At 34.8% G+C, this 25102-nt stretch overlaps 1 protein-coding gene across 7 annotated transcripts; it reads left to right on the forward strand.

The window, feature by feature from the left end:
* Positions 1 to 476: 476 nt before the first annotated feature.
* Positions 477 to 24785, forward strand: LOC116167476 (CREB-regulated transcription coactivator 1). Of its 7 annotated transcripts, XM_031482848.1 has the most exons (15): positions 477 to 992; positions 2770 to 2913; positions 11786 to 11986; positions 12035 to 12159; positions 12239 to 12392; positions 12440 to 12553; positions 12667 to 12714; positions 17168 to 17281; positions 17329 to 17499; positions 17574 to 17579; positions 17916 to 17978; positions 18457 to 18697; positions 21981 to 22194; positions 24383 to 24406; positions 24469 to 24785. In XM_031482848.1, exons 1-13 carry the CDS (start codon positions 879 to 881, stop codon positions 22187 to 22189), a joined length of 1704 nt encoding a protein of 567 aa, XP_031338708.1. In that variant the 5' UTR covers positions 477 to 878; the 3' UTR covers positions 22190 to 22194; positions 24383 to 24406; positions 24469 to 24785. The 7 variants fall into 7 exon arrangements, with proteins under 7 accessions (XP_031338708.1, XP_031338710.1, XP_031338707.1 ...); XM_031482847.1 differs by lacking the exons at positions 24383 to 24406; positions 24469 to 24785 and adding an exon at positions 22240 to 23400 and having other exon boundaries at positions 478 to 992; XM_031482849.1 differs by lacking the exons at positions 24383 to 24406; positions 24469 to 24785 and adding an exon at positions 22240 to 23400 and having other exon boundaries at positions 481 to 992; positions 21993 to 22194.
* Positions 24786 to 25102: the final 317 nt, after the last annotated feature.

The raw sequence follows: 25102 nt of genomic DNA on the forward strand, positions 1-25102 counted from the left end.
AATCCTTTAATACTTTTATCACAGCTTACTTACTATAGTAAGTAAGCTGTGCTTTTATTTTTATATAGGGTGTCCTACAAGCTGAGTCAATCTAAATGCAATATCTAAAATATTTTCAAGTTAGTGGCAGGTCTATCTGAAGTTGATACTAACTTGCTTATTATATATGAAACACCCTATACATTATTTCCCTATCATGGTAGCCTTTGGAAAAAGATAATCGAATTTTTTGGGGATGGGATATCCCATATCCACCTATATTATGTCCCACACAGGCAGGCTCAGCTTTCACAGGTTTTTGGGAAAGGAAAGTTCAATTCTCCTTTCATTAGGGCTATTCTGTACTACAGGATCGTGTTGCGATGGCCTTTTCTCGCAAATCATACGGATTATTTTTGAGGAGGTTAGGTACAAATTTGAAGCTGTGGCAACAATGCAATGCAGTCATTTCATTTAAATTTGAAAAGAACATTCGTATTCCCGATAAATGATGGCAAATAAATTCGGCGTTGACTAATTTGAAAGGTTATCCATTAATCGTTTAACGGGCACGTCGATAAGATTGATATCGCGTTTTACGTTCGCAGCTGATAAGAGTGATTTTAGTATGTAAACAAAAACAGAGCCGCTTGCTTTGTTTGACTGTAAACAATTTCCGGGGAAAATTGCGTTAGTATCTGACGTTGTGATTGGACGAAGACGTTGACTGCGTTTTTGTTTTGTGAGGAAATTTTTGTGTTTGGATTTTTGTTTTTGGTACAGTAGTTTGGTAGGAAAGACAGCGAGCGTAGATATCGACTGAACGCGACCCTGAAACAGCGCGTGTAGTCGCTGCTATACTCGCGCAGTGCAGTGAGCAAGTGTTAGTGGCCATAATCATGGCGAATCCTAGAAAATTTAGTGAAAAAATAGCGCTACATACGCATAGGCAGGCCGAGGAAACGGCTCGTTTCGAACAAATAATGAAAGAAGTCTCCGATGCGACTGCTAGGGTATGTAAACCACAAGAGGCCATTTTTGTAGTGTACAAATAACTGTCAGATGACGACGTAAACAACAGTCGCTTTTATGCTATGCTGCAATCAATTGAGCGCGTTTTACAATAAAATAAACAATTGCCAGCGAATTTTTTTTACGCAGTGCGTAAAAGGGGGATCCTGGTCATACCATGGCAAATCGTACCGACCTGTTGACCAAATTTTTATGTGCATTTATTGTAATCAATAATTCTGTTTTAGGTTTTTGACAGAACAAAACAAGCATAAACAAAAATACTGCATGAGTTGCATATTGTTTACCTTGTAAATTGCCGAAGATCATTTATCAATGGAAATTCTTTTCTTCAATTACAGGATGCTTGTAATTGGAATTAATGTAAACAATGCATTTGTTTATGGCACTTTGCATAGACCACTAACTGAATATTAATATTATTACCTTTTGTTGTCCCTTATGATCAATTTGTATTAAATTTGCCTGTATTGAAAAAGGTGAAAGGGTCAAATAGGTTCGACTGCGTATTTGATTAATTGAAATTGGAATTTCCAGAATCTATGTAAGGTAAAGGTCTATGACTGAACTTTCATCTTATTCTAAATTGGAAATTCCTACACTGAATTACTTTAGTTTATTGTACGTGTGAAACTTGGCCCCTGATTTTGCAATTGTAATAATTGGAGCTCTGGAGACCCCCTCACCCCCCATAAATCTTGGGGAGTTCGGACAAGTCATAAAAAATTGAAATAGTTCCCCAAAAGATCAACCAATGTAAATGTTCTAATTTTAATATAAAAGCTCCCAATATTGACCATAGTTAACGATTTAAAAATTGGTGTTTCTACAATTGGTCCAATATTTTTCAAGAAACTCAATACCAATACTCGCCCATACTGAGTTTTTTTGCTCAGTTAACTCTAAACGGGAAATCTTATGCTCATTTTCAACAAGATGGGGCAACTTGTCATACGTCGAATCTGTCATTAACCAGCACACATTCTGACTTTACAGAAGAAAGGACCGTCAGCAAGGGCTTGTGGCCGTCTCACTCTTCCGACTTAATTACCTACTGACAATTGCTTTCCATAACATGATTCCTGGTGTAGACATTTCTTCGAATGTTGGAGGGGAACCGAGAGGGGAACCGTTCGGACACGGTCTTCAAATCCCTCGTTCTATAAAACTGTATTTTGTAAACCGATACTATAAACTGTGAATGAATTAAACTTTTTGTGGTTTTGAGAAGTTTTTGACTTTTTATTTTTTTTTTTTTGGTTACACCAGATTTTCATTTCCAAAACAATTGACATAGGTACTGAAGTATTTTCCAAACTTTCTCCAAATATCTTGTACATTTCCAAAATTTCTTATATATTTCGGGTTTCTAAACTATTTTTGACATTTGTTTCATATTTTCATTAATTTGGTCTTTTCTACGCATTCTCAAAATCTTATGCAAATTTTAATTTTTTCCAAGTATATATTTTCTGTTCTCTCCGTCTGCCCATAATTTCAAAAAATTAAATATTTTTGAAAAAAATAAATGAAAATCATCTCCAAATTTCAATTGTTTATCAATTCTCATTTTGTTTATATCCAATATATGCAGAATGAATGTCTTAATTGTGCGAGGTGTCTATTCACTTTGTCCACACACACATTATGTTAGTCACTACCTATGAAAAAAAAAAATGATTCTGTGTGTGATCAGAGTGCATTGTTGTACGTATTCTTAGTGAACGGCAGACTAATATTGTGTGGGATGATTTTTAGGTTCACCCTGATCGTGGCTCCAATAAAAATGCTCTACGAGTTAACAGCAGTCAAGCACTGGGGTCATTTCGAGGGGGATCCCTGCCAAACGTATCAGCAGGGACCCCCACCGTCAAGACTACGTCGCATATCACTGATTCTAAGGTGATCGTTTTGACAGATGTCTTATTATTATGAGTTTTTTTTTTTGGTCGCAAATTTGACCTGGATACTTCATGATTTTCGACTGCAATTAATTGAGGGACCTTTGTCCAGGTCAAATTGATCAGGTCTTTGCATTCAGATTTATTTTGCATGTCTACTTAATGTGCTTGAACTGTTTGTCGTGAGTAGTTGTGTGCATGTTAATGACGGCCCTTTTGTCGTTATGACCCAACAATTTGTTTGCCACTTTTATGTATTTTATGTAGTGGAGTTATGATGTTTATGAACATGAAAGTAGCAAGATTGAACTTGACAATATATAACGTCACGTTACACTGTCCCCGCCTTAAATTGTGTAGCGTCTTAGAGCTTCGTACTTTCTGCCAACCACAGTCCTCCTCGACCCCTTATAGTGATCGGTTTAATTCCTCAGTAACTATCTGAAGAGGGTACTCATAAAGGGCAAGACATATTTACTGGCGACACCCTGTACATTGTTAAATATTTTAATTCTTCTAGTAAAATTTGTAAAAAGCATAAAGTATCTGCATTCAATCGTTTGCGGGTTATCGACTTTTGAAATAAAGAGAAGATTTGAAATATCAAAAAAGAAACATACAGGGTGTTCCATTTAAAATGCAATTTTGGTGTGCCACGCCTTTATGACCAACCCTGTACAATTAAAACATTTAATGCCTAATAGAAATTGTAGAACTTTGAAACTAAGTATTGTATACAACTTTTTTCGTTACCTTGTATGTTTTTCGTGATTTCCCGACTTACCAGCGACCCTGTATATTTCCTGTTCGTGTTCATTAGGAATGTTTGACTATCAAGTTAAAATTGAAAGCTGGGAAAATCTTCCAAGAAATTTTGTTTCCAGATTTCTTGTACAGTTTTTGATCTGTACCTCAATTTTGTTGTAGAATTGTATTATTCTAAATCTTGACAACTTTTAAGTTAAAATTGAGTGAAAGTTGGCGACTATTTTCTAAACTTTAAATTTAAAAATTTTTATGGCTTTTGAATAGCTTTCCTGGTCCCAGCTTAAAAATTTTGATGTTCAAATTGAAATTCAGAGGAGAGTGTTTCTAGGTTTGAAATTTGATTACAAGGTCTCTGCGAGAAATAGGTACCCCCACAAATGTATGGATTCACATTAGAAGTTAGGTCTTGGATAAATTTAATCGAAATTATTTAAAAACTTATTCTATTCGATTTAAGAATTCTACAATTTATTTAAAAGATTGTAAAAAACCCAAATTAAAATAGGAATTACTTCAAGATTTAAAATCAGTGAATCTTGCATCAAAAATTGTCTGAAATTCCAATACGAGAATCTTAAAATTTTAAAAAAGTTTGCATTTCAAGATTCTGATTTTCAAAAAAACTAACTTGGGGATGAGAGCGGGTAGTTAGAAATCAGGCACTTTGGTGTGAACGGATATTCCTTCCTCTGCCAAAAACCCGCAAGAAAATATCTCTACAAATAAGCGAGTTGCGAATTTTTTACTGGGATCATGTTTATGTCGGATTTTTGGAAATTTTAAGGGTCAAAATTGGCGCCGCCGTTCAAAATTGACTTCATTTTTAGATTCTACGCGCTCGATTTAGTAAAGAAACAAGTTTTTGTCAATTTCTTTTTGGTTCATTATCCCATAAAAACACCTTATGAATAAGATTGTTAAAAAATGTCAATACAATGTTTCGTTTCATGGAAATCATCATCAGCTTTATTTTTTATATGGGCCACAAAAAATACGAACTGTATTGAGCAATTTTTTTTTATTACAAATACGATATACATACTTACGGCACACAAAAAAAAACAAAGGTTTCAACAGGACGGTGCACCTGCGCACAACGCACTAACCATGGGAGAATACCTATCGGAAACATTTTCCAGGAAATTTGTGCGATAGGTATTCTTGCATGATTAGAGCGTTGTGTGGGGGTGCACCATTCTGTTGAAACCAACAGTTTTAAGCTTTTGTTTTTTTGTGTGCCGTATATCGTAATAAAAAATGGTACTTAATAGAGTATGTACTTTTTTATGGGCAAAATAAAAAATAAAGTTGCACGATGATTTTTCCGAAACGAAACGTTGCATTGAAAATCCCTTAACGGTGCCTTGTAGAGCTCAAAAAGTGGCAATGTGAAGTGTTTTAAAATCTCTCAAATAAGAAAGTGTTTATTTTTTATTTTTTAGTATCTGTTCAAATAACATCAGAAATATTTTATTTTTTTTGTATCTGTTCAAATAACATCAGAAAAAATAAAAACGAAATCGGCAAATTTCGGTTTTTCTGGCATATCTATCAGAAGTAATCTGAATTTTCTGGTTGCAGGCCATATCCATGGAACCGTTATATGCACAGCTTAGGCAAAAAGAAAAGTTTTTTGGGTATATTTTAGCCATGAATCGTACGCCCTCTAGCGGCAAACCTAGAAACTTGAAAATAATGTCCAGCGATTTCTCTTGGCTCCTTTTGTTAACAAAATCTTTTTCCCCATGCTCTGCAATAAAGGGTTCTATAGATATGGACCTTTATTAATAGGACACCCTGTACTACTTTTCCCTAATTTGATCATTTTCGCCCTCTAGCGGTAGACATAGAAACTTTAAAATAATGTCCAGCGATTTTTTTGGCTTCTTTCTTGAAACTTGAAACTTTGACATATGCCTGGCGAAATCTTTTTTCCCATGCTATGCAATAAAGGGTTCTATAGATGTGTACCTTTATTAATAGGACACCCTGTACCTTTGACCATCTTCGTATTAAAGTCACTAGGTATAGAAAGTACCGCAATCATCCGCCATTTTTGTGCAAATTTGTTGCCAACTTAAAAAAATTGACAAATAAAATCTGAATAGCTGTAATTTTTTATAACCTAACTTCATAGTACTGTCATGTTTTATAAAAATATATACAGATATCTCCAAACAGGTGGAACAATCCCTAACATTAAAGTTACTAGAATCTGGTAACTTCCGCCATTTTTGGGCAAAAATCATGCGTTCTCTCTCTAACACACGAGCCCAATGGATTGCGGTACTTTCTATATTTAGTGACTTTACTTCGTATCTTCTATGTACGCCCTCTAGCGGTAGACCTAGAAACTTGAAAATAATGTCTAGCGATTTCTCTTGGCTCCTTTTGTTAACAAAATCTTTTTCCCCAAGCTGTGCAATAAAGGGTTCTATAGATATGGACCTTTATTAATAGGATACCCTGTACAACTTTTCCCTAATTTGACCATTTTCGTATCTTCTGTGGTTTCTGCCATCCCCATGATAGACCTCCTAATCTTGGACACAGTGTATGTTGTGATTCTTATATACAGTGTGTCCCCAAGAATTGAGTCCATAATTATAAGGTGTACATATATGAACAATTTTTTTAGAGTTGGATCTTCATGTTCTGAGGATCGCTCCTGCTTAGCCTCAAACTGAGATATGAAAAAATGAGCCAAATCAATTAATATACAGGATGTTTTTTGCCGAATTCTAAAAGTCAAGAGTAAACTGTTTTTATTTTAGCAAACAACAAAAATGCATTTAATAGAATTAAAAGGTATGGAAGATTCAATTTTTATAGGAATCAGCCTACTTTGATTTTTTCATCGCCATCCAATACTTTTGAACTCATGTTTGCGAGTATGTTTGTAATGAAAATCAAAGCAAGCTGATTTGTATGAAAATTGAAAGTCTACAATAATAATTTTAAACAACTTTTGTTTTCGTTATAAGTACATATCTGCTAAAGAAATAAAGATAGTTTACAGTTTTTAAATTAGGCAAAAAAACACCCTGTATCGCGATAGATTCGTATTCGGGTCCTTTCGTAGAGCTAAATAAAGGCAGGCAAACAAACAAATGACAAGTGATCTCAAATTTTAAAATTTTTGATTTCAAAATGAACCTCAAAAGGTTTCAAGCTTGATTTTTTGAAATTCTTTGGCTAGAAAGTCTATAAAACATACTCGTTTGAAGTTGGAGAGCCCAATACTTCTGGGAGAGCTCCTCTTTGGTTCTTTATCCCATAAGATTTGCTAGTACCACCTTTCCAATAAGATTGTTAACAAATGTCCTAAAACATTTTGTACTACTACTAATTTAAAAAACAAAAAAGTTTTGAAAATTTCAATAATACTGGGGGGTAATTGTTACTTTCAAGCTACAACCTACTGCTACAAATCACTATGGGACACCCACATTGCATATGTGTACAAATGTTTATTGTTGTTAACTGATAAGTAATGGAATTTCGCAGTCCATAAATCATAATTGACTGGCAATATAGTGGAGGTCATTTCTTTATTATCCAGTTTCTAACTGTTCGCGATTTAATCGTGAGAGTGCGAAACAATAACCAATTTTTCCCAAAGAGGTATGGTGCATGCAAGAATTTTAGCGAGATACCCATACTTTTAGGTGAAAAGAATGGGAATTTGAATTTTTGGTTAAATTTACAAACCTTGGAATATTATAAATTTTAATTTGCAGAATAAGTTTTGGTGTTAACACAGTTTGTATATTATTTTAATACAATATGCATAAACACTAGACAAGTGTAACATATGAAGGACGCTAAATGATTTAAAAATTAGATGGAACTTGCGATTATTTTAATTGGACAGGTTTCGCGGGCACAATTTTTTTTGTTTCTTGTTGAAAAAATTATTTGAATATTTGCTTAATTCTCGGCTTAATTTCATGATGCGTCTTCGACAAAGTACATTTTTGGGATAATTTTTAATACTAGTTCAATATCTTATTGGCTCTAATTGTTGTAGCTCGAATCTCGAGATTTTAAACAAATGCTTATACTAATTATGAGTAACTTGTAAACATAAATTAGAATGTAGTAATTAATAAACCGTACTAAAACAGGTTGTCTTTAGATATAATTATTTCAACTAGTTTCTTATTCATCCACCTTTGCCTTGATTTCTACTCGAAGTTATTTCAATTCGAAATATGAATAAATATTAATTTTTATGGTTTATGGTTCCACAATTTTTTGGGGGACAAATTTCACGTAAACAAATGATTCAAGAATTATTTATTACTATTTCCTGCGACAGTAATACTTTGCAATAAGTTCTGTTACTTTTAAGATGCTGTAACGACAAGGGTCGAAGACCTCATTTGCATAAAATAAAATTGAACCTCTACAGCATTGGTAAACATTTTTCTGTTTTTTTATTTACCCTTGGCTAGCTCAGTAATAAAATTGTTTTACCCTTAATTTAACCCTTAGTTTGTGGAAGTTTGGCCTCCTCTTAAGACCTGAAATTCAAAATCTAACCCTCTGGTTTCATTGAACTCGAATAAATATGTATATGATTTTAGTTGATTGAATATACAGCGTGGCCCAACGAGACGTATACAGAGGACTTAGGGTATTAAATTTAGAAATTTCGAAAAATCCTCGAACACGTCAATTTTGTATTCGAGGGGGACCACTTTTGGAAGACAAATCACGAACCCAAGTCTTCACCCCTCTACGTAGGGAGCTTAATCCTTAAAATTTTAAATGGAATCCTATGGCAAATGGCACTTGTCAATGTTGCCATTTTTCCCAAATAATTCCTTATGGGCAGGCCTCACTTTTATGAATCATAGCGACTTTGTTTTTTGAAGTTAAGAAATAAATTTGAGTAATAATCTCTTCACTTTGATAATGAGAAAGTTGAATGTAGTGATACAGGGTGTTCACAGTGAAATGGTAAATTTTCCGAATTTCAAAGTGTCATAACTATTTTTCCCCCCGCGAGTTAGTAAGAGAGGTATTGCATTGGGGTTAAAAATGACTCCCCGCCCACTTTTTCTACGAAATGTTGACCTGTCTGTCTGTCTGTACTCTCATTTCCAGCTAAACAGCTGAATCATTTTTGAACCAAATTTTGTACATATATTCTTAGATATAAAAGGAAGAGCTGAAAAGCTTTTGGTCAGAATTGCGCATGCGCTGGTGGACGAGTGTTATCAAATTTTTTTCAAATGGAAGTACCACTATTTTAATTCGCTATTCGATCGATAGTCTTGTGTGTACTCTTCAATTTTTATAAGGACTGTTCTGTTTCTAACCTCGTAGTTTTTAGGTTATTCAATAATTTTCACTAAAGTACCTACCTATTAATTAATTACTTACGTCATGTTTATACACCGAAGTAGGCCATGATAATAAAAAACAAGAAAATGTGTCACAAATTAATTATTTACTGCAAGTCTACTCCCTATTTCATAGTAAAATAAGATTAATTAAAAGGACTAATTCATCTTTATTGAAATTCATCATTTTAATTAATCTTATTTTACACTTGCAGCAAATAATTTGCAACCCTTATTTACTTTCGGGCATTCTTTTGTTTTTTGTATTGTATTTCGGAAATTTTACCATTTCATTGGAAACACCCTGTATCTCTAAATCAAACTTCCTCATTATCAAAGTGTTACCCGGTACTCGGATTGGCACTATTACTCAAATTTATTTCATAACTTAAAAAAAACGTGATAGCTACGATTGATCAAAGTCAGGTTTGCTTATGTGGAATTATTCAGAAAAAAATTAATAGAATGGCAACATTGACAAAAAATCAAAAGGTTTCAATGTAGAGGTTAACAAATGACATTAAAACAACTAAAAATATACAGGGTGTTCTATTTCAAAAATCAGTTATTTATTTACATGGTAAAAATGGGACACTCTGTACATTCAAAAATAATTTGTATAGATGCGCAACCATCTAAAGTTGACATTTGCACAAATTTATATTTTTTACAATGTATGAGCTAGCATCCAGTATAAGCTAACTGGACATCCCAGGGGATAATACAGGGTATTTCATAATTGTCTTGGGAGTTACGAGAATCAGTACAAAAAAACTATTACGTTTTTTTGGATGAGAGAGCTATATAATCACCTAACGGTATGAAATATACGTTACAACATATTCTCATAAATACCAAATATACAAAAAAAATTCATAAAAATCGGTCAAGACGTTTCGTTCTCTCTATACAGGGACAAATGTCCCCGATCTATATCTCGAAAAGAACGCCTCGGAATATTTGAAAAATTTAACAGTACAGGGTGGCCAACTAAGAATGCGAGGTACTGTATCTGGGAATCTGTCCATCGTAGAGGCTTGCGGTAAAAAAAATTATTACTAAAACGGCCACGAGAAAAACCTGGAAAATATTTTTAAGTTTGTGCAATGGCCGCTAGGGGGCGTAACTGCAATCTGGAATCTAAAAAAGTGATTTTTCTGTCAATTCCGCCATATTACCCTAACAAAAAATGTCCGGTCTTTGAAGTTGACAATAATCTCAACCTTATTCAAAGGTTTCCGTAAAGAACACCCTGTATCTTCGAAACGGCTGAGCCGATTTAAACAAACTCGGGTTAGTTCAAAAGATCTATTCTTCAGCTACAAATATTATACTATTTGAAGTTTTGTTAGTTTCACATATCACCGCTTGAGGGCTTTTTTCGATATTCCGACAGAAATAGTCAATTTTCTCAAAAAAATTAAATGCATTGGTTCGATTTTTTTTCATGAAAAGGTATTGTAGCTAAATGATGCCTAAACAAGCTCGCGAAAACAGCATCTCGATATCTTGAGATATATACAGAGTGGCCCAACGAGAAGTATACAGAGGGCTTTTAGGGTATTAAATTTAGAAATTTCGAAAAATCCTCGAACACGTCAATTTTGTATTCGAGGGGGACCACTTTTGGAAGACAAATCACGAACCCAAGTCTTCACCCCTCTACGTAGGGAGCTTAACCCCTAAAATTTTAAATGGAATCCTATGGCAAATGGCACATTATTTGAAAGCCAATTTAATCGTGATTACTAATCTGCTTTGTTTTTTAAATTCCATTGATTCGTTTCGGAGATATTCGCATTTGAAATGGTTTAATACCCTAAAAGCCCTCTGTATACTTCTCGTTGGGCCACTCTGTATATATATTTTTTTTTTATCGTGATGGCCAGCATTTCGAGCATTTACGGCGGCATTAAAAGCTTCATTTTTTAAATCGACCCACCTTAGGGGCACAAATTATATATATAAAAATAATTTCGGAAAAATTAGCTTAAAAAAATAAAACTTTGAGGGTATAAAATTTTCTTTGACCTAAATTTTAGGTTAGGAACAAGATATCGAGATGCTGTTTTCGCGAGCTTGTTTAGGCATCATTTAGCTACCTTTTCATGAAAAAAAAATCAAATCAATGCATTTAATTTTTTTGAGAAAATTAACCATTTCTGTCGGAATGTCGAAAAAAGCCCTCAAGCGGTGATATGTGAAACTAACAAAACTTCAAATAGTATAATATTTGTAGCTGAAGAATAGAATAGAACCCAAGTTTGTTTAAATCGGCTCAGCCGTTTCGAAGATACAGGTTGTTCTTTACGAAAATCTTTGAATACCCCCCACCACTTCATTTTGAGAGATACAAGAAAAATTTTCAAACAGAAAAGGTTCAGATTATTGTCAACTTCAATGACCGGACATTTTTTTGTTAGGTTAATATAGCGGAATTCATAGAAACATCACTTTTTTAGATTCCAGATTGCAGTTACGCCCCCTAGCGGCCATTGCACAAACTTAACAATATTTTCCAGGTGGCCGTTTTAGTAATAATTTTTTTTTACCGCAAGCCTCTACGATGGACAGGTTCCCAGATACAGTACATCGCATTCTTATTTGGCCACCCTGTACATATAATGATGTCGATAATAGGAAATCATCTGAAATATTTTGTGAGATCTGTGGTTATACCGGTTGTTGCCAACTTGCTTATTTTATAGTTACAATTTGCACACTTTTAATAATTTTTTTTGTCTTTATTTACAGCCTGAAGATCCGATACAAATGAAAATCCAATATAACAGAGAAGGTAGATCGTCACGTCCACAGGGCGGTCCGATGCGAAGGCCGCCCGATAGAAAACACGATACCTCGCCCTACTCAATTAGCCCTTTTTTAAGTCCTCCGTCAGATACAGGCTGGAGACGCACAAATAGCGATTCAGCTTTGCACCAAAGTGCCATGCAGGTTATACCGGCGAGTGTTTGGTTTACCAATTGATTTGCGTGTTTTTAGGGTGGAATGGGTGGTGAACGAAAGGAGAACTCGAGTAGTAGGTGGATGTTGCAAACGTTAAACGGTCCAGAGCAACACGACGGACGGCCAAGATCGTGCGAGGTGCCTAGGGTACCTGGAATAAAGTAATTATTTGATTTTTACTCAATGGCACAATCAAATACATTTCTAGCGTTCGGTAGTTAAAGTAATTGTTTCTTTCAGCATATACCCTTCGGCGCATGAACCAGGTACTGTACAAATACCAATAGGTAACAATACAGGTTCATTGCCTGATCTTACTAGTGTTCATTTTCCATCACCTATTCATACCCCTCTTGACCAAGATCAGGACCAGGGTAGTTCACCTTACAGCTCTGTACGTAATCTTAATTTTATCGCGCCCACTAACCCGTCACATTTCAGAGTCCTGTCAATACAAGTCCATCATCGACGTTATCACCAACTAGTGTTCCAGCAGGTGTCCGGCAACAGCAAGGGCGCTTTCCGTTTTCAGGTCCTCCAATCTCACATCATCAAGTAAGCACTAGTTGATTAGTGAGCTCAAGATCACTTGGTAGCATGCCGTTTTGCTTTATCGTTTTTTTTTCTTACATTTCTTTTGCATGTTTTCTGTTATTTTTTTGTTACAGAATCATTTGTCAGTTCCAGTTAATTCTAGGTATCTTCATCATAATAAGGTAGGCTTTCGAGTATCGCTATAGAATTATAAATGTTGTTATTTCCACAAAGAAATCATGTTTAAGTTCATCTTTGTAAATGAAGAGCTGCTTACTTGAAGTATTTGCGTACCTAAACTCAATTTGTGTTGTGTTGTGTTTTTTATGCTCAGGTATGTAGATTATTAATGTGTATTAGGAGAAGGGCATGATGACCCCAAGTGCATAAAATAAAATTGAACCTCTACCAGGTTGGAAAAAGGTGGGAAGCTAATGAAACTTTGTGATGTTGTTGAGGGACTTCGTGCGAAAAGACATTTTCGACCAAGGACCAGTTGTTAATTGTTAGCGATCCGAAAAACTTCTTTGCCTATAACATTTAATGGCAGTTCTTAATCTCGTTTTTTATTTGAAAAGCGTTTCTCCGACTCGAAAATGTTCCTTTGCGTATATTTTACCACTAGTAAATAAAAGGCCTTGCAACAAATCAGGCTTGTAAAAAGTTATTTTTGTTCCAGAATTTAATGTAATTCATTTATTCGTACATATAAAATTGCAGGTAACTCGTAATTTGGCACAAGCCCGAATTTGTTTAATGTTCCTCCACGGCGCACTCGCAATTTAGAGGACCTCGCTACTTAATACGCTTATACCCAAAGATAAACTGCTAATTCTTTACTACTGTTCGAATAGATTTCACTCACTAATTGCACATTCTGGTTCCCGAATTCCAACTGGAAATTCTCACACATACGCCAGAATATTTCTTGCAACGTAGCTAAAAGTGTCAGTTACGAACCAATTTTTTCACACACTGTGGTCTTGAAGTTACACGAAAACCTTCCATTTTGTACTTGAAATAAACCAAGAATAATAATTTTTTGTTCACGTTCGCTATGAAGCGGTATTTGTGTCAATTTTCCTATGTTGAACAAAATACAAATCCAAAATTTTTGAAATTGCAAAGCTGTCACCCGTTATAGGATTTGGTAATGGAAGAGTGATCCATTATACTTATAACAATTGTTCAACAAAAAATGTAGTATTTAATTGTGTTAAAATGGAAATTTGGTAATTACAGCCCTATATCGAAAATAAATTCATGTGTCTTCCCCGAGGGGTCTCTCACTGCCCCCAATATGTGTACACATTTTGTTTTTGCACTGTACAGTGTCTAGCAGTGTTCTGCAGTGTGTCACAGTGCGCCACAGTGCATTGCAGTATCCCATATTTCCGTCCACAGTGCAGTTCCGAATGCTGCAGTGTGACGCCATAAATTTATTTTATGATTGTGGGCAATGTGCTGATTTTTGCTTAATCGACCGTTATCGACGTGTTTATCCTTGCGGTTGCCTTTGAAAGGCCAGGTGTATATAATTCAGTTTCGTTTTTTTTAGTGCACATCTTGAGGAAGGTCGGTGAATCTTAATTTATAATTAATGTTTCTAAATCAATAATAATTTAAAAAAATAAAGCTGGGGATCAAAGGGGCAAAGTGTCGCATTATTAGTGATCCTAGAGATCGTTTATAATTTTGTATTGCTGTATGTCTGTCTTCGTGTCTGTCCGTGCGTATGACAGCTTTGTTTAGAAACGCCCGATCGCTTTGAAAATTGGTACACATATTCTTAAGGATATAAGAGAGGTCGCTATTGTTACAAAGAACATATGAATGTCTCGTTTTTTGTCTTGGTACACATTCTTTAAACCTCGAGCAACTATGCAAATGAAAACAAAAATTACGCATGCGCAACCCAATTTTTGTATTTGCGCATGCAATGTTTTAAAAGCGATGCTGATCTGGTGGGACAGAATCAACCCCTTAAGGTGTATTGTAAAATTTATGGATGCGTGAAGATCTCGAAGATCGTTCGGTATACAGTTGTATCAGATTTTTATCCTCGTTTTTATCAATACATTTCTTTGTGCGACATGGTAACCCTTTACATATGGAATATCTTAACAGAGATTAACTATTTATTTTAAACTGATTTTACATCAACAATAAATTGATCAATTTCTTGTTCAAGTCGCTTTGACAAGAAAACTTGTCGAGTGTAAACACACAATTGGATGGAATAACTTGATCAATTTCTTGACCTCAAGTTCTATTTTTCTGACAATTTCAATTAAAATGAATAACAAATGATACACTGACTGATGCTGATATAGAACAAGAAGAAATAAGTAAAAAGGTTTTCGTCCTAAGGCACGTGACTTTAGCGCATTTTCCATGCACGGACCAGTACCCCCCAAAAGCCCATACCTATCTCTTTATGTTTCTATTTACGAGAAGTATATATGGTTAAAATTTCAAAGAAGTGTCTCCATAGATAAGGAAGTTGGCATTGCGCACTGATTTTTGCAATAATATGCGATAGATACCATTACTAGCAGCATCTATGGTTAAAATTTCAAAGACATCTTTATAAACATGGTTGTTGGCACTGCGCATGCGCACATCCAATGTTTACAATATGACATAATATGTTGCCTTTAAGAGAAGCAGCTGTGATCAAAATTTCAAGAAGATACATACCTCGATAAATAAGAGAAGAAGTTGATATTGCGCATCTTGCGCATGCGCTAATTATTTCGATGTTTACAATATGCGATACGTTTACTTTTACTAAAATCATTTTTGATGTGCTACTTCAATTTCACAAGAATCCTGCCCTAAGATTTTAGAAGGATTGGTTCACAAATAACGAATGTGGGGCTGGGCATGCGCAATAATTGTTTTACGTGTTTTTAGTCGCATCGGGTTATGCATGCGCAAAACACATTTAATGTATTTGGCCTTAGTTTTATCTTTATTCGAGGTGCCTACATACAAAATTTCATTTCAAGTATTTTAATAAATTGAACTGCGCAAATACAAAAGTTATTGAGCACAACTGCACATAGAAAGACAGACTGACGGAGGCAGACAGACAGACAGTTCAAAATTATAGACGGTCTCGAGCATCTTTAATAAACGGCAAAACTGTAAAATTATGGTAGGTTCATGAAAAAAATTGAGGTTTTACAATAACTTTTCGTAAGAGACGCAGAAAAAATTCCTTCCTTGGCCCTTGGTGCTTATCTGGACACCATAACGAACAATTGTAAATAGCAAAAAAAGTAGAAGAATAGCTCTTAATATAAAGAACTAGTAGCGATCGAACACCGGTAGGAACAGACGGACAGTAGCCACAATAGCACTTTTTTTTAAAATAAAAGGTAAAATACAATAATGAAATATAGTGTTTGAGTAGTCTTATTTATTTATTATTATCTTCATTTCTTTTAACAAAAATACCAAAATATGCACTGCATCGCAGTGTCTTGCAGTGTTCCCATTTTTAAGAACACTGCAGAGCATGTGTACAAATTTTTTCGAGTGAGAGACCCCTCGGTCTTCCCTTAATCTTAATGTAATAGTAGTTCTCACAGGGAAGATCCGCCTAAACATTCACTCCCAACGAAAATTCACGTTCAGGAAAGTTGAATTCTAATGGATTAATCTCACCTTTGCATAGTCTGTGTCAAATTGTTGGGTACATTCCCATAATGACACCCAAAACCAAAAGCAAGCAGTGAAATTGTATCTAAGGGCATGTAATATAGTTATGGTATATAGTGGGTTCGCTGTACAAAAGATGCAAATTGCAGTAGTCCGTGGTAATTTCAGGCGCCACCAGGGTATAATAAAAAAAAAACTTGCTCTTGGTCCAGCGGTGTCAGAAAGGTCTCCGAAGCCACGGGCAAGTCAACTGGCCGAAAGTTTAGCGCAACACATGCGTGCTTATCTCGCACATGGCATTGTTATCACAGAACAGACTGCTATTTCCAATACTTAAACCGAAATTACGTTCACAGCACGTATTTTTTTCACTACAGGGTGGCTCGCTCTCATCTTCAGAATTGTTTCGACCAAAACTACACCACCCTGTAGTTCACACATCAATATAGATGAGTTATGGCCCATCATCTTTTATTTTACTGTATTTTTTACGGTGTTTTTATGTTTATATTATGAAATACGGCGCCTATGTACCCAGTACGCAATTGGACAAGTCAAATTAAATTTAATTATGGAAGAATATTTGGGAGAAAAGGCGTTGAAAATTGATCAGGGTGGTGTATTTGCTGCAAATTGTTGGGGGCGGGAGGGGGAGCATATTGAAAAATAAAATTATTAGTCTATGCTACGCCGTTTTTCCTCATTTAGCTCCAAGACGACGATCCGTTTGCTTAAGGTTAGTGCATTATTTATTGGCCTTTGACACAGTTAGTAATTTGTTTATGTTTTTCATAATAAAAAAGTGTGTGTTTTTATAATTTGCATTTTTTAAACCAACTCCTGCTAAGTTGTGAGCTAGGGTGATGTATTTCAAGTAAGTGTCTCAGACTGTGCTTTTAAACAATTGGAAAACAACAATATACTTCATTTGGGCTTGTTACCAGTGAATAATATAGGCCACTATTTTAGGGTGTAGCATTAGAAAACAACCTCATAACGTTATTAGAAAAGACAGATTACACGCAACTTAGCGGAATGGGATCAATATATCAACAAATACCCCCTCAATCGCCATCACCGACGGTAAGTCAACGTACTACCGTCAAACCTCGCTATATCTTGCGTTCTAGTTACAACAGCCGGGTTATAGAAGTCCTAGACCGAGTCCGCAGTCGTCTCCCGGCGTCGGCCACCATTCCGCACCGTGTAGCCCGGGTGCACCTAGTCCGCTATCGAACGACTATTTGTTAAATCAACACCAAGCAAATCAGCTGCAGCAACATTTTGAACAATTCTCGATGGTAAGTATCGACTTCGTCGCGGATTATTCTTCATTTCACATAAACATAACATTTGTATTGTTTTGCGCTAACAGGGCGTGGTAAGTAACGGTTTCACCCGTGTTGCGATTTAACTATACCATTACCTATCGTGTCATTAACATTTCATTAGCATAAGCCGTTGGAAACGCACTCATCAATTAGGTAACAGTTTAGACAGGTCACTATGTACTAGCATATTAACTCGCCGAGAGTTGTTGTTGTGCTGTTTAATAGAAACAAACTTGTGACAGACAATCATGTTCGTTAACACATTTAAATAAGGAGGCCACGCCCATATTGAGTGTGTTAACGTGGACTAATCAAGAGAAAGTAGGACGTTACATTTACCTTGTGTCTGTGTATTTTAGTTAGTTACATGTTATAATTGTTGCTAGGATTGGGCACAACTGGTTGCCAGCCTTGTCGAGTCAGGCTGCACATGGACTGCTCAAGTGCAGGTGACTAATTTAATGAAAGTCAGTTCATGTTCGTAGTCCTGTCAGTTTTTATCGCTTAGCTTTCATTATTTTTGCACATCGTTATCGTTTCACCCATTAATTGTCTTTGGAACGGTCTACGATACGTTATTTTTATTACTCCCCAGTATCTTCCAGATTAATTTTATTTATCTTTGTAGTGAATATTTTACTATAACAATTTCTATCAAAAGTTATAATAAAATATTCGAACAGTTTCATTAAACAGCTCAACTTTTCTTAGCATGTACTTAGTTTCTATTTATTTAACAGTAGTTTTGACTATTTGTCGTGCAATCGATTTAATTAATATAAGGCTTACACCATCTGAAATTAGTTTCTTATCCATATTGTAGTAGTTCTGCATGAGTTTCTTACACCATCTTGCAGTACAAGATGATTTTTGGACTATCGCATCGATCGTGGTGGATGTTTTGTTTAGTACCATTTCGATTTCTAGGTGGACCAACCTCTTAGTCCAGTTAGCAATATGTCGTACGTCGATCAACCGGGGACAATTCACCTTACGCAGACGCAATCGCAAACGCTGTCTGATATTACCGGCGTCGGGACCGCGGAACTGTCCGGCGATGCAGGTTACTACAGCACATCTCCGTCGCAAATGGTCTACCCCACAGCTCCAGCTAGTCTACATACAACACCAAATACTCCAACTAGCATACCTGATATTATACTAACAGGTACAGACAAAGAAATTCTCAGTTTCACATTTGTTGAGGGTGGAATAAACATTGTGTGTCAGGTTGTACAGGGTTGCCAAATAAGAATGCGAGGTACTGTATCTTGGAACCTGTCCATCGTAGAGGCTTGCGGTAAAAAGAGTTATTACTAAAATGGCAACGAGAAAAACCTGGAAAATATTTTTAAGTTTCTGGAATGGCCGCTAGGGGGCGTAACTGCAATCTGGAATCTAAAGTCACTAAATATAGAAAGTACCGCCATCCATTGGGCCCGTGTGTTAGAGAGGGAACGCATGATTTTTGCCCAAAAACCAGATTCTAGTAACTTTAATGTTAGGGATTGTTTGTTCCACCTGTTTGGAGATATCTGTATATATTTTTATAAAACATGACAGTACTATGAAGTTAGGTTATAAAAAATTACAGCTATTCAGATTTTATTTGTCAATTTTTTTAAGTTGGCAGCAAATTTGCGGTACTTTCTATATCTAGGGACTTTACTGGAATCTAAAAAAGTAATGTTTCTGTGAATTCCGCTATATTAACCTAACAAAAAAAATGCCCGGTCTTTGAAGTCGACAATAATCTGAACCTTTTTTGTTTGACAATTATTGCTGTATCTCTAAAAATGAAGTAGTGGGGGGTATTCAAAGGTTTCTGTAAAGAACACCCTGTATCTTCGAAATGGCTGAGTCGATTTTAACAAACTCGGGTTAATAAAAGAGTTATTCTTCGGCTACAAATATTATAATATTTGAAGTTTTGTTAGTTTCACATTTTGCCGCTTGAGGGCTTTTTTCGACATTCCGACAGAAATTGTTAATTTTCTCAAACAAATTAAATGCGTTGGTTTGATTTTTTTCAAGAAAAAGTAGCTAAATTATACCTAAACAAGCTCGCGAAAACCGCATCTCGATATAAACCAACCAATTTAATTTTTTTGAGAAAATTAACCATTTCTGTCATAAAGCCCTCAAGCGGTGATATGTGAAACTAACAAAACTTACAAATATTATAATATTTGTAGCTGAAGAATAGCTCTTTTGAACTAACCCGAGTTTGTTTAAATCGGATCAGCCGTTTTGAAGATACAGGGTGTTCTTTACGGAAACCTTTGAATACACCCCCACCACTTCATTTTTAGAGGTACAGCAAAAATTGTCAAACAAAATAGGTTCAGATTATCGTCGACTACAAAGGCCGGACATTTTTTTTGTTAGGTTAATATAGCGAAATTCAGAGAAACATCACTTTTTTAAATTTCAGATTGCAGTTACGCCCCCTAGCGGCCATTTCAAAAATTTAAAAATATTTTCCAGGTTTTTCTCGTGGCCGTTTTAGTAATAACTTTTTTTTCCGCAAGCCTCTACGATGGATAGGTTCTCAGATACAGTACCCCTCATTCTTAGTTGGCCCCCCTGTACATAAAAGACCAGGTCAGTTAGTTATCAAAATCCATATATGTAGTCCAATCAATGATCGTTACCGATTTTCATACAAATCTGGATTTAAGTTTTACTTACCCTCTTCTTCCGAGTTGACCGGTACCGAGGGTTGCTTTTACCCTGGAAGTGGATGCCACTCTATCTCGGAGAGGAAAAATTGAAAGTTGACTAATTTTAACCAACTTGTGTTTTATAAAGTTTTATAAAGCATGTAGAAGCAACATGGAAAATTGCATGACCTTATGTATACCATAGAGGTGTTTATGTTAGCACAGTGTCACCCCTCAGATGGGTAAAGATGGACTCTCCCAGCCTATAGTTGAGATTCGAGAACAGCCCCGGCATTAGGTGTCGTAACTAATGCGTAAACATAAATTTAGCAAACATTTACACCAAAAATGAACGTGACTACAAAACAATAAAAGTTAACGGTATCAAACACATGATTCAGTTCTGTTCTGAAATTTCAAAAACAATTTGGAAATTTATAAAAATATAAATAAACAACAAAGAAATGCAAAGTTTACTACTTGCATTAAATAACACAAAAATAACAACAAACTTTATGCTTTCATGACGCAAATTGACGCCAAGACGGCGTTTCTTAGCAAACATTGGTGGTCTCGAGGGGTTACAGACAGCTTTCCCCTTCTAATCAGTTGCCAGCTCTCAAGCAAAATGTGTGCATTATCGTAGGTAGTATATACAGCGTGGTCACCTTATTTTTTGTGGAACTTTTGTTTTATTTGGTAGCATTTAGTAATACTAAGCAAGTGTGATACCATACTCATATCCCCTAGACCCCCCTGTGTTGTAATTTCCCCCAAAACCGTCTGCCTGACTACTCTCATTCCAGTTTTCAGTAAGACGCTATTGAACGTAGCACTGGGAGTCTGGGGCATATGGAATACCCTCCACTATACGATAACTTTATTTATATGAGGTTTATTTATTTACTGGATGGTATCCCCCTTCCCCCCGACCTCCGGTGTTGCAACTTTCACCAAAATCATCTGTCTGACACCTCTGATAATTTTCCATCGTTCTATTTGGAAACATTTTCTTCTCTATCAAGTGTAAAAATCCAATATGGCGTCCATAAGAAAAGAGCAAGTTGTAGTGATTTACTCAAAACCCACAAATCATAATAATTTGATTTTTAAATCATCGGAAGGCCGAGGAAAGATCACTAAGGATTATTTTTGTTGTCTTTGGAAATAAATGAACGCCATTCTTGCAAAATTAAATTTTTCTAATTTTTTGCGATAACTTCCCTCTTTGTAGAGTTACAAGAAACGTTGAAAGGGAAAATTAATCAGGAAAAATTCCATGTATCATTGCCCAATGTCCATGTAAGCCACTTAGCACCTCATAGTGAAAATAAAAAAAAAACTCATCCTGTATATTAGCACAGAGAAGATGAAAGTAGTAAGTTGAATAAACTGAAATGAATTACATTTTTTTATTTTGTAGCGGATGTTAAATTGACATCTTAGTCTTAGTCTAATACCATTTGTCATTCCTATTAGAAATGGGACACGGAACACGAAGTAAAATGAAGTTCAGAACTCGCTTGATGCTGAAAACATCCCATTATCAACCTGTATAATACATAACTAGGAGTCACTCTATCATGTTAGTGTATCTACCTGCTTTAATGGTACAATAGAAAATACCTTAGTACATCGGCCATTTTATAGGGAATCAAACTGACTTGGTCTGTGTATTTTTTGGCGTATGTACCTGACAAAATCTCCAACCTTGACCTTTAAGAAACACTAAATTATTTAGCGATATTCACTGTCACTGATAGTATAATAACAACATGTTTATGAAAGATTATCTTCTAGACTTTTCAACGGCAGATGATATTACAAGACAGGAACTGACATTATCAAAACAGCTAGAAGCCGAACTGCTTTCCGAGGAAAGTTTGCGCGAGGGCCTAGGTCCAATCGATCTAGACGGATTGCAGATGCTATCCGACCCTACGATAAATCTCATTTCGGATGGTGTAGAAGACAACTTCCGACTCGATCGATCATAACAATGGTAAGCGGTCTCGTACGGATTCGATCGTTAACGTGTACGTTACAGAAATTTCCTCTTCTTGATATATTAAGAGGTAGTCTTAATTTATCATTTGAATAGCATCTCAAGCCCCCTCAACTTAGTTTCAGATATAAACTTATATTAAGTGTGATCGTAGACTTTTAGTGACTTCCTAACAGTGTGGCCAACATAGTGATTATAAGTTGTTTCGACTTGGTGATACTGGTTTGATTTTAATTATAAGAAACATCACATATTTAAACAAAATAGCAGTTAGAATTTGTTGTACCTGAAACGGGGAATTATGAAAATTCCTTATTGCTATAATTTTATTGAATTTTGTACACTGGTGGCTTTAAATGATTTTTCTCACACATTCATTTTATCACCAAGCATTCTTTGAGTGACGAAAAAGTAAATTAGAAAGACTGATTCTGATACAGCGTTGTGTCTGTAATTTATACAAACGAATATTCGAATTTTTCTAAGTTTAAATCCTTAAAAGACCTTGGGTTTTTCATATTGTACTATTTACGTAGGTATAAATTCAATTATACAATAAATTTTTATATATAAGACATTGTAGAGAATATGTTTTTGTAATATACATTGTGGCAATGTAGTTCAATTAGTTTCAGAGGTGTTTGTACAAAAGATTTTATTTGTATAGTTTAAGTGTTTCAGATTTTATTTTTGAGAAATGTGTGTATGCCGTAGGTAGATGTTTTTTTTTCATAGTCTCAAGTTTTTCTAATTTTGCTTAGGCTTACAAACTAAAAATTTTATCAAATGACAACAATTTATTTATATTTTAGCAATCTCCTATCTTGCCATTCGTTATATACTTCTGGATTTTATTGTGCAATATTAAATTGTTAGTTTTTATTTCAAATTTTACATGACTTTATTTATTTCTTTTTTTTTTGTAAAACACTCATATCAGCCATAATCACGAAGGCGCTCAGTATGATCTTGATGCATTTATACAAGATGAGAGTTTTTACAAACAAGCTACTTGATTTTATTCTTAGCGTAGTAATAGATAACTGGGGTGAGTGTCTTGCACAAATCATACAATGTGCACAGTCTTATTATTTTGTCAGTCTAGAATAGAACGCACAATTCCAATGAAATTGGAAAAAAAAATGTGGTACTTTGTACCAATAGGCGGCTCTCTTATACATTATTAGGTAATTGTAGGTTACCGAGACCATAGAAAGTCAAGTATGAATCTCAATAAATGCAGTCTATGTAATTTTTTTAACTTTCATATTAAATATCATGATCTTAAGAAAATATAGTCAGTCTTGTATAATATTCACTTAAACTAAGGGTATGCTAGCTTCTTGGTGCTAATTAATTATAAAATCGATTGTATTTCGTTGTGCGTTAAATTTTGTTATTACAGACAGTGAGCAAATATTTCATATTGTTTGTCTATGCGTCATTCTGGAACAAATAAGGGTCGCTCCCCACGTGCTGCTCTCTATATTAACGAATTTCTGTTCAAATTTTTGTGTCAAAAAAAGTGAGGCATAGATAAAAATTAGCTTAAGATGATATCGTTTATAAAGGTTGTTTATTTTGTGCCATTTACTTTGTTAATAGCCGCATGTGCACAAAGAAGTTGAAATTTAAATTGTTTATGGTGGCTTAAGTGCAATATATAAGTTAATTGTAACATGTTTTGTTGCTTCTTCGGATTGGTCGTTTAATTGCAATTGGACCTAAGTCGAAATTTAATTTGTGGATAAGACTGCAGGTTAATGTATTACGATTGAAAAATTCAAAAACTATAGTTCATTATGACAGCAATATGGATATATAGCTTTTTATAATTGAATTATTGGATAAGCTGTAATTAAGCGATATATAGGATACCCTTTATCAACAATATATATTACATATTGTCAAACGTGTATATAGAATTATGTATTATATTTATTACTCTTCGAAATTTTTACATTTACATGTATGTAAATTTATATATCAATTGTTTAGGTTGGAATTTGATTCATACACAAATGTCAATTGTTGCATGCTTCATTGTTATTTTTTTTTAATTTAAACGAACTCTTAACTATTGGATGAATTTTTATTTGCCTATAACCATAGATTTCACCATTCCAATATATATGTTATTTGTTTCATAATCGGTGATTTTTTGTATTAATTGCTTCTTTTGCAGTGAATTCTTCTACTTAGAGGAAAGGTAAGTGAACGACACTTGTTTCTTCTATTTTCTAATAAGTATTTTTTATTAAACACTTCCAGATTGGCGATAACTCACTAATGAATCAGAAGTGGGATAACATATACATAAGTATACACATTTTTAAGGTTTACAAAAGCATTGCACTGTAGACTACATTCACTAGAAAAGTCTTCATGATTACCTAGTGAATGTGTGATCAGCAGTCATTGATTTAGACTCCAGCCTGGTGTAATGTAGCGTGTGTCCCATTTTAGTTGAGACAGCAGTGTATCTCAGCTGCATTTAATGTTGGTTGCGGTTTTCGTAACTTTGTAACACTTAATACCGTAAACAGAATCCATCTAGCTACGTTGGTTTCTGAGATACAGGGTGAAAACGAAAAGTTTGGCTTTTTGAGATGTTATCATATCTTGCTACTCATGTAAGATAGAAAAAAGGTAAAAGCGGTTTATTTTAGATATTTTGACGTAGAATCTAGTGGCGAAAATAATAAAAAATTTGCCCACCGTTTCTGAGATTTGACCCAAATTTGGTATTTGTAAATTTGTAAATCCTGTATATTTGAAAGTAAATTTTTTGCATTATTTTTTCTGATTACGATGTATCTCATTTTAAATTTTAGCCATGAACCAAAAATAAAAATCTTATTGTTTCAAGATTTTAAATAGTACGCCATGGATTTATGGAGGTTTT

The sequence above is a fragment of the Photinus pyralis genome, unplaced genomic scaffold (genome assembly GCF_008802855.1).
Source record: "Photinus pyralis isolate 1611_PpyrPB1 unplaced genomic scaffold, Ppyr1.3 Ppyr1.4_LG3b, whole genome shotgun sequence".
Taxonomy (NCBI): Eukaryota; Metazoa; Arthropoda; class Insecta; order Coleoptera; family Lampyridae; genus Photinus; species Photinus pyralis.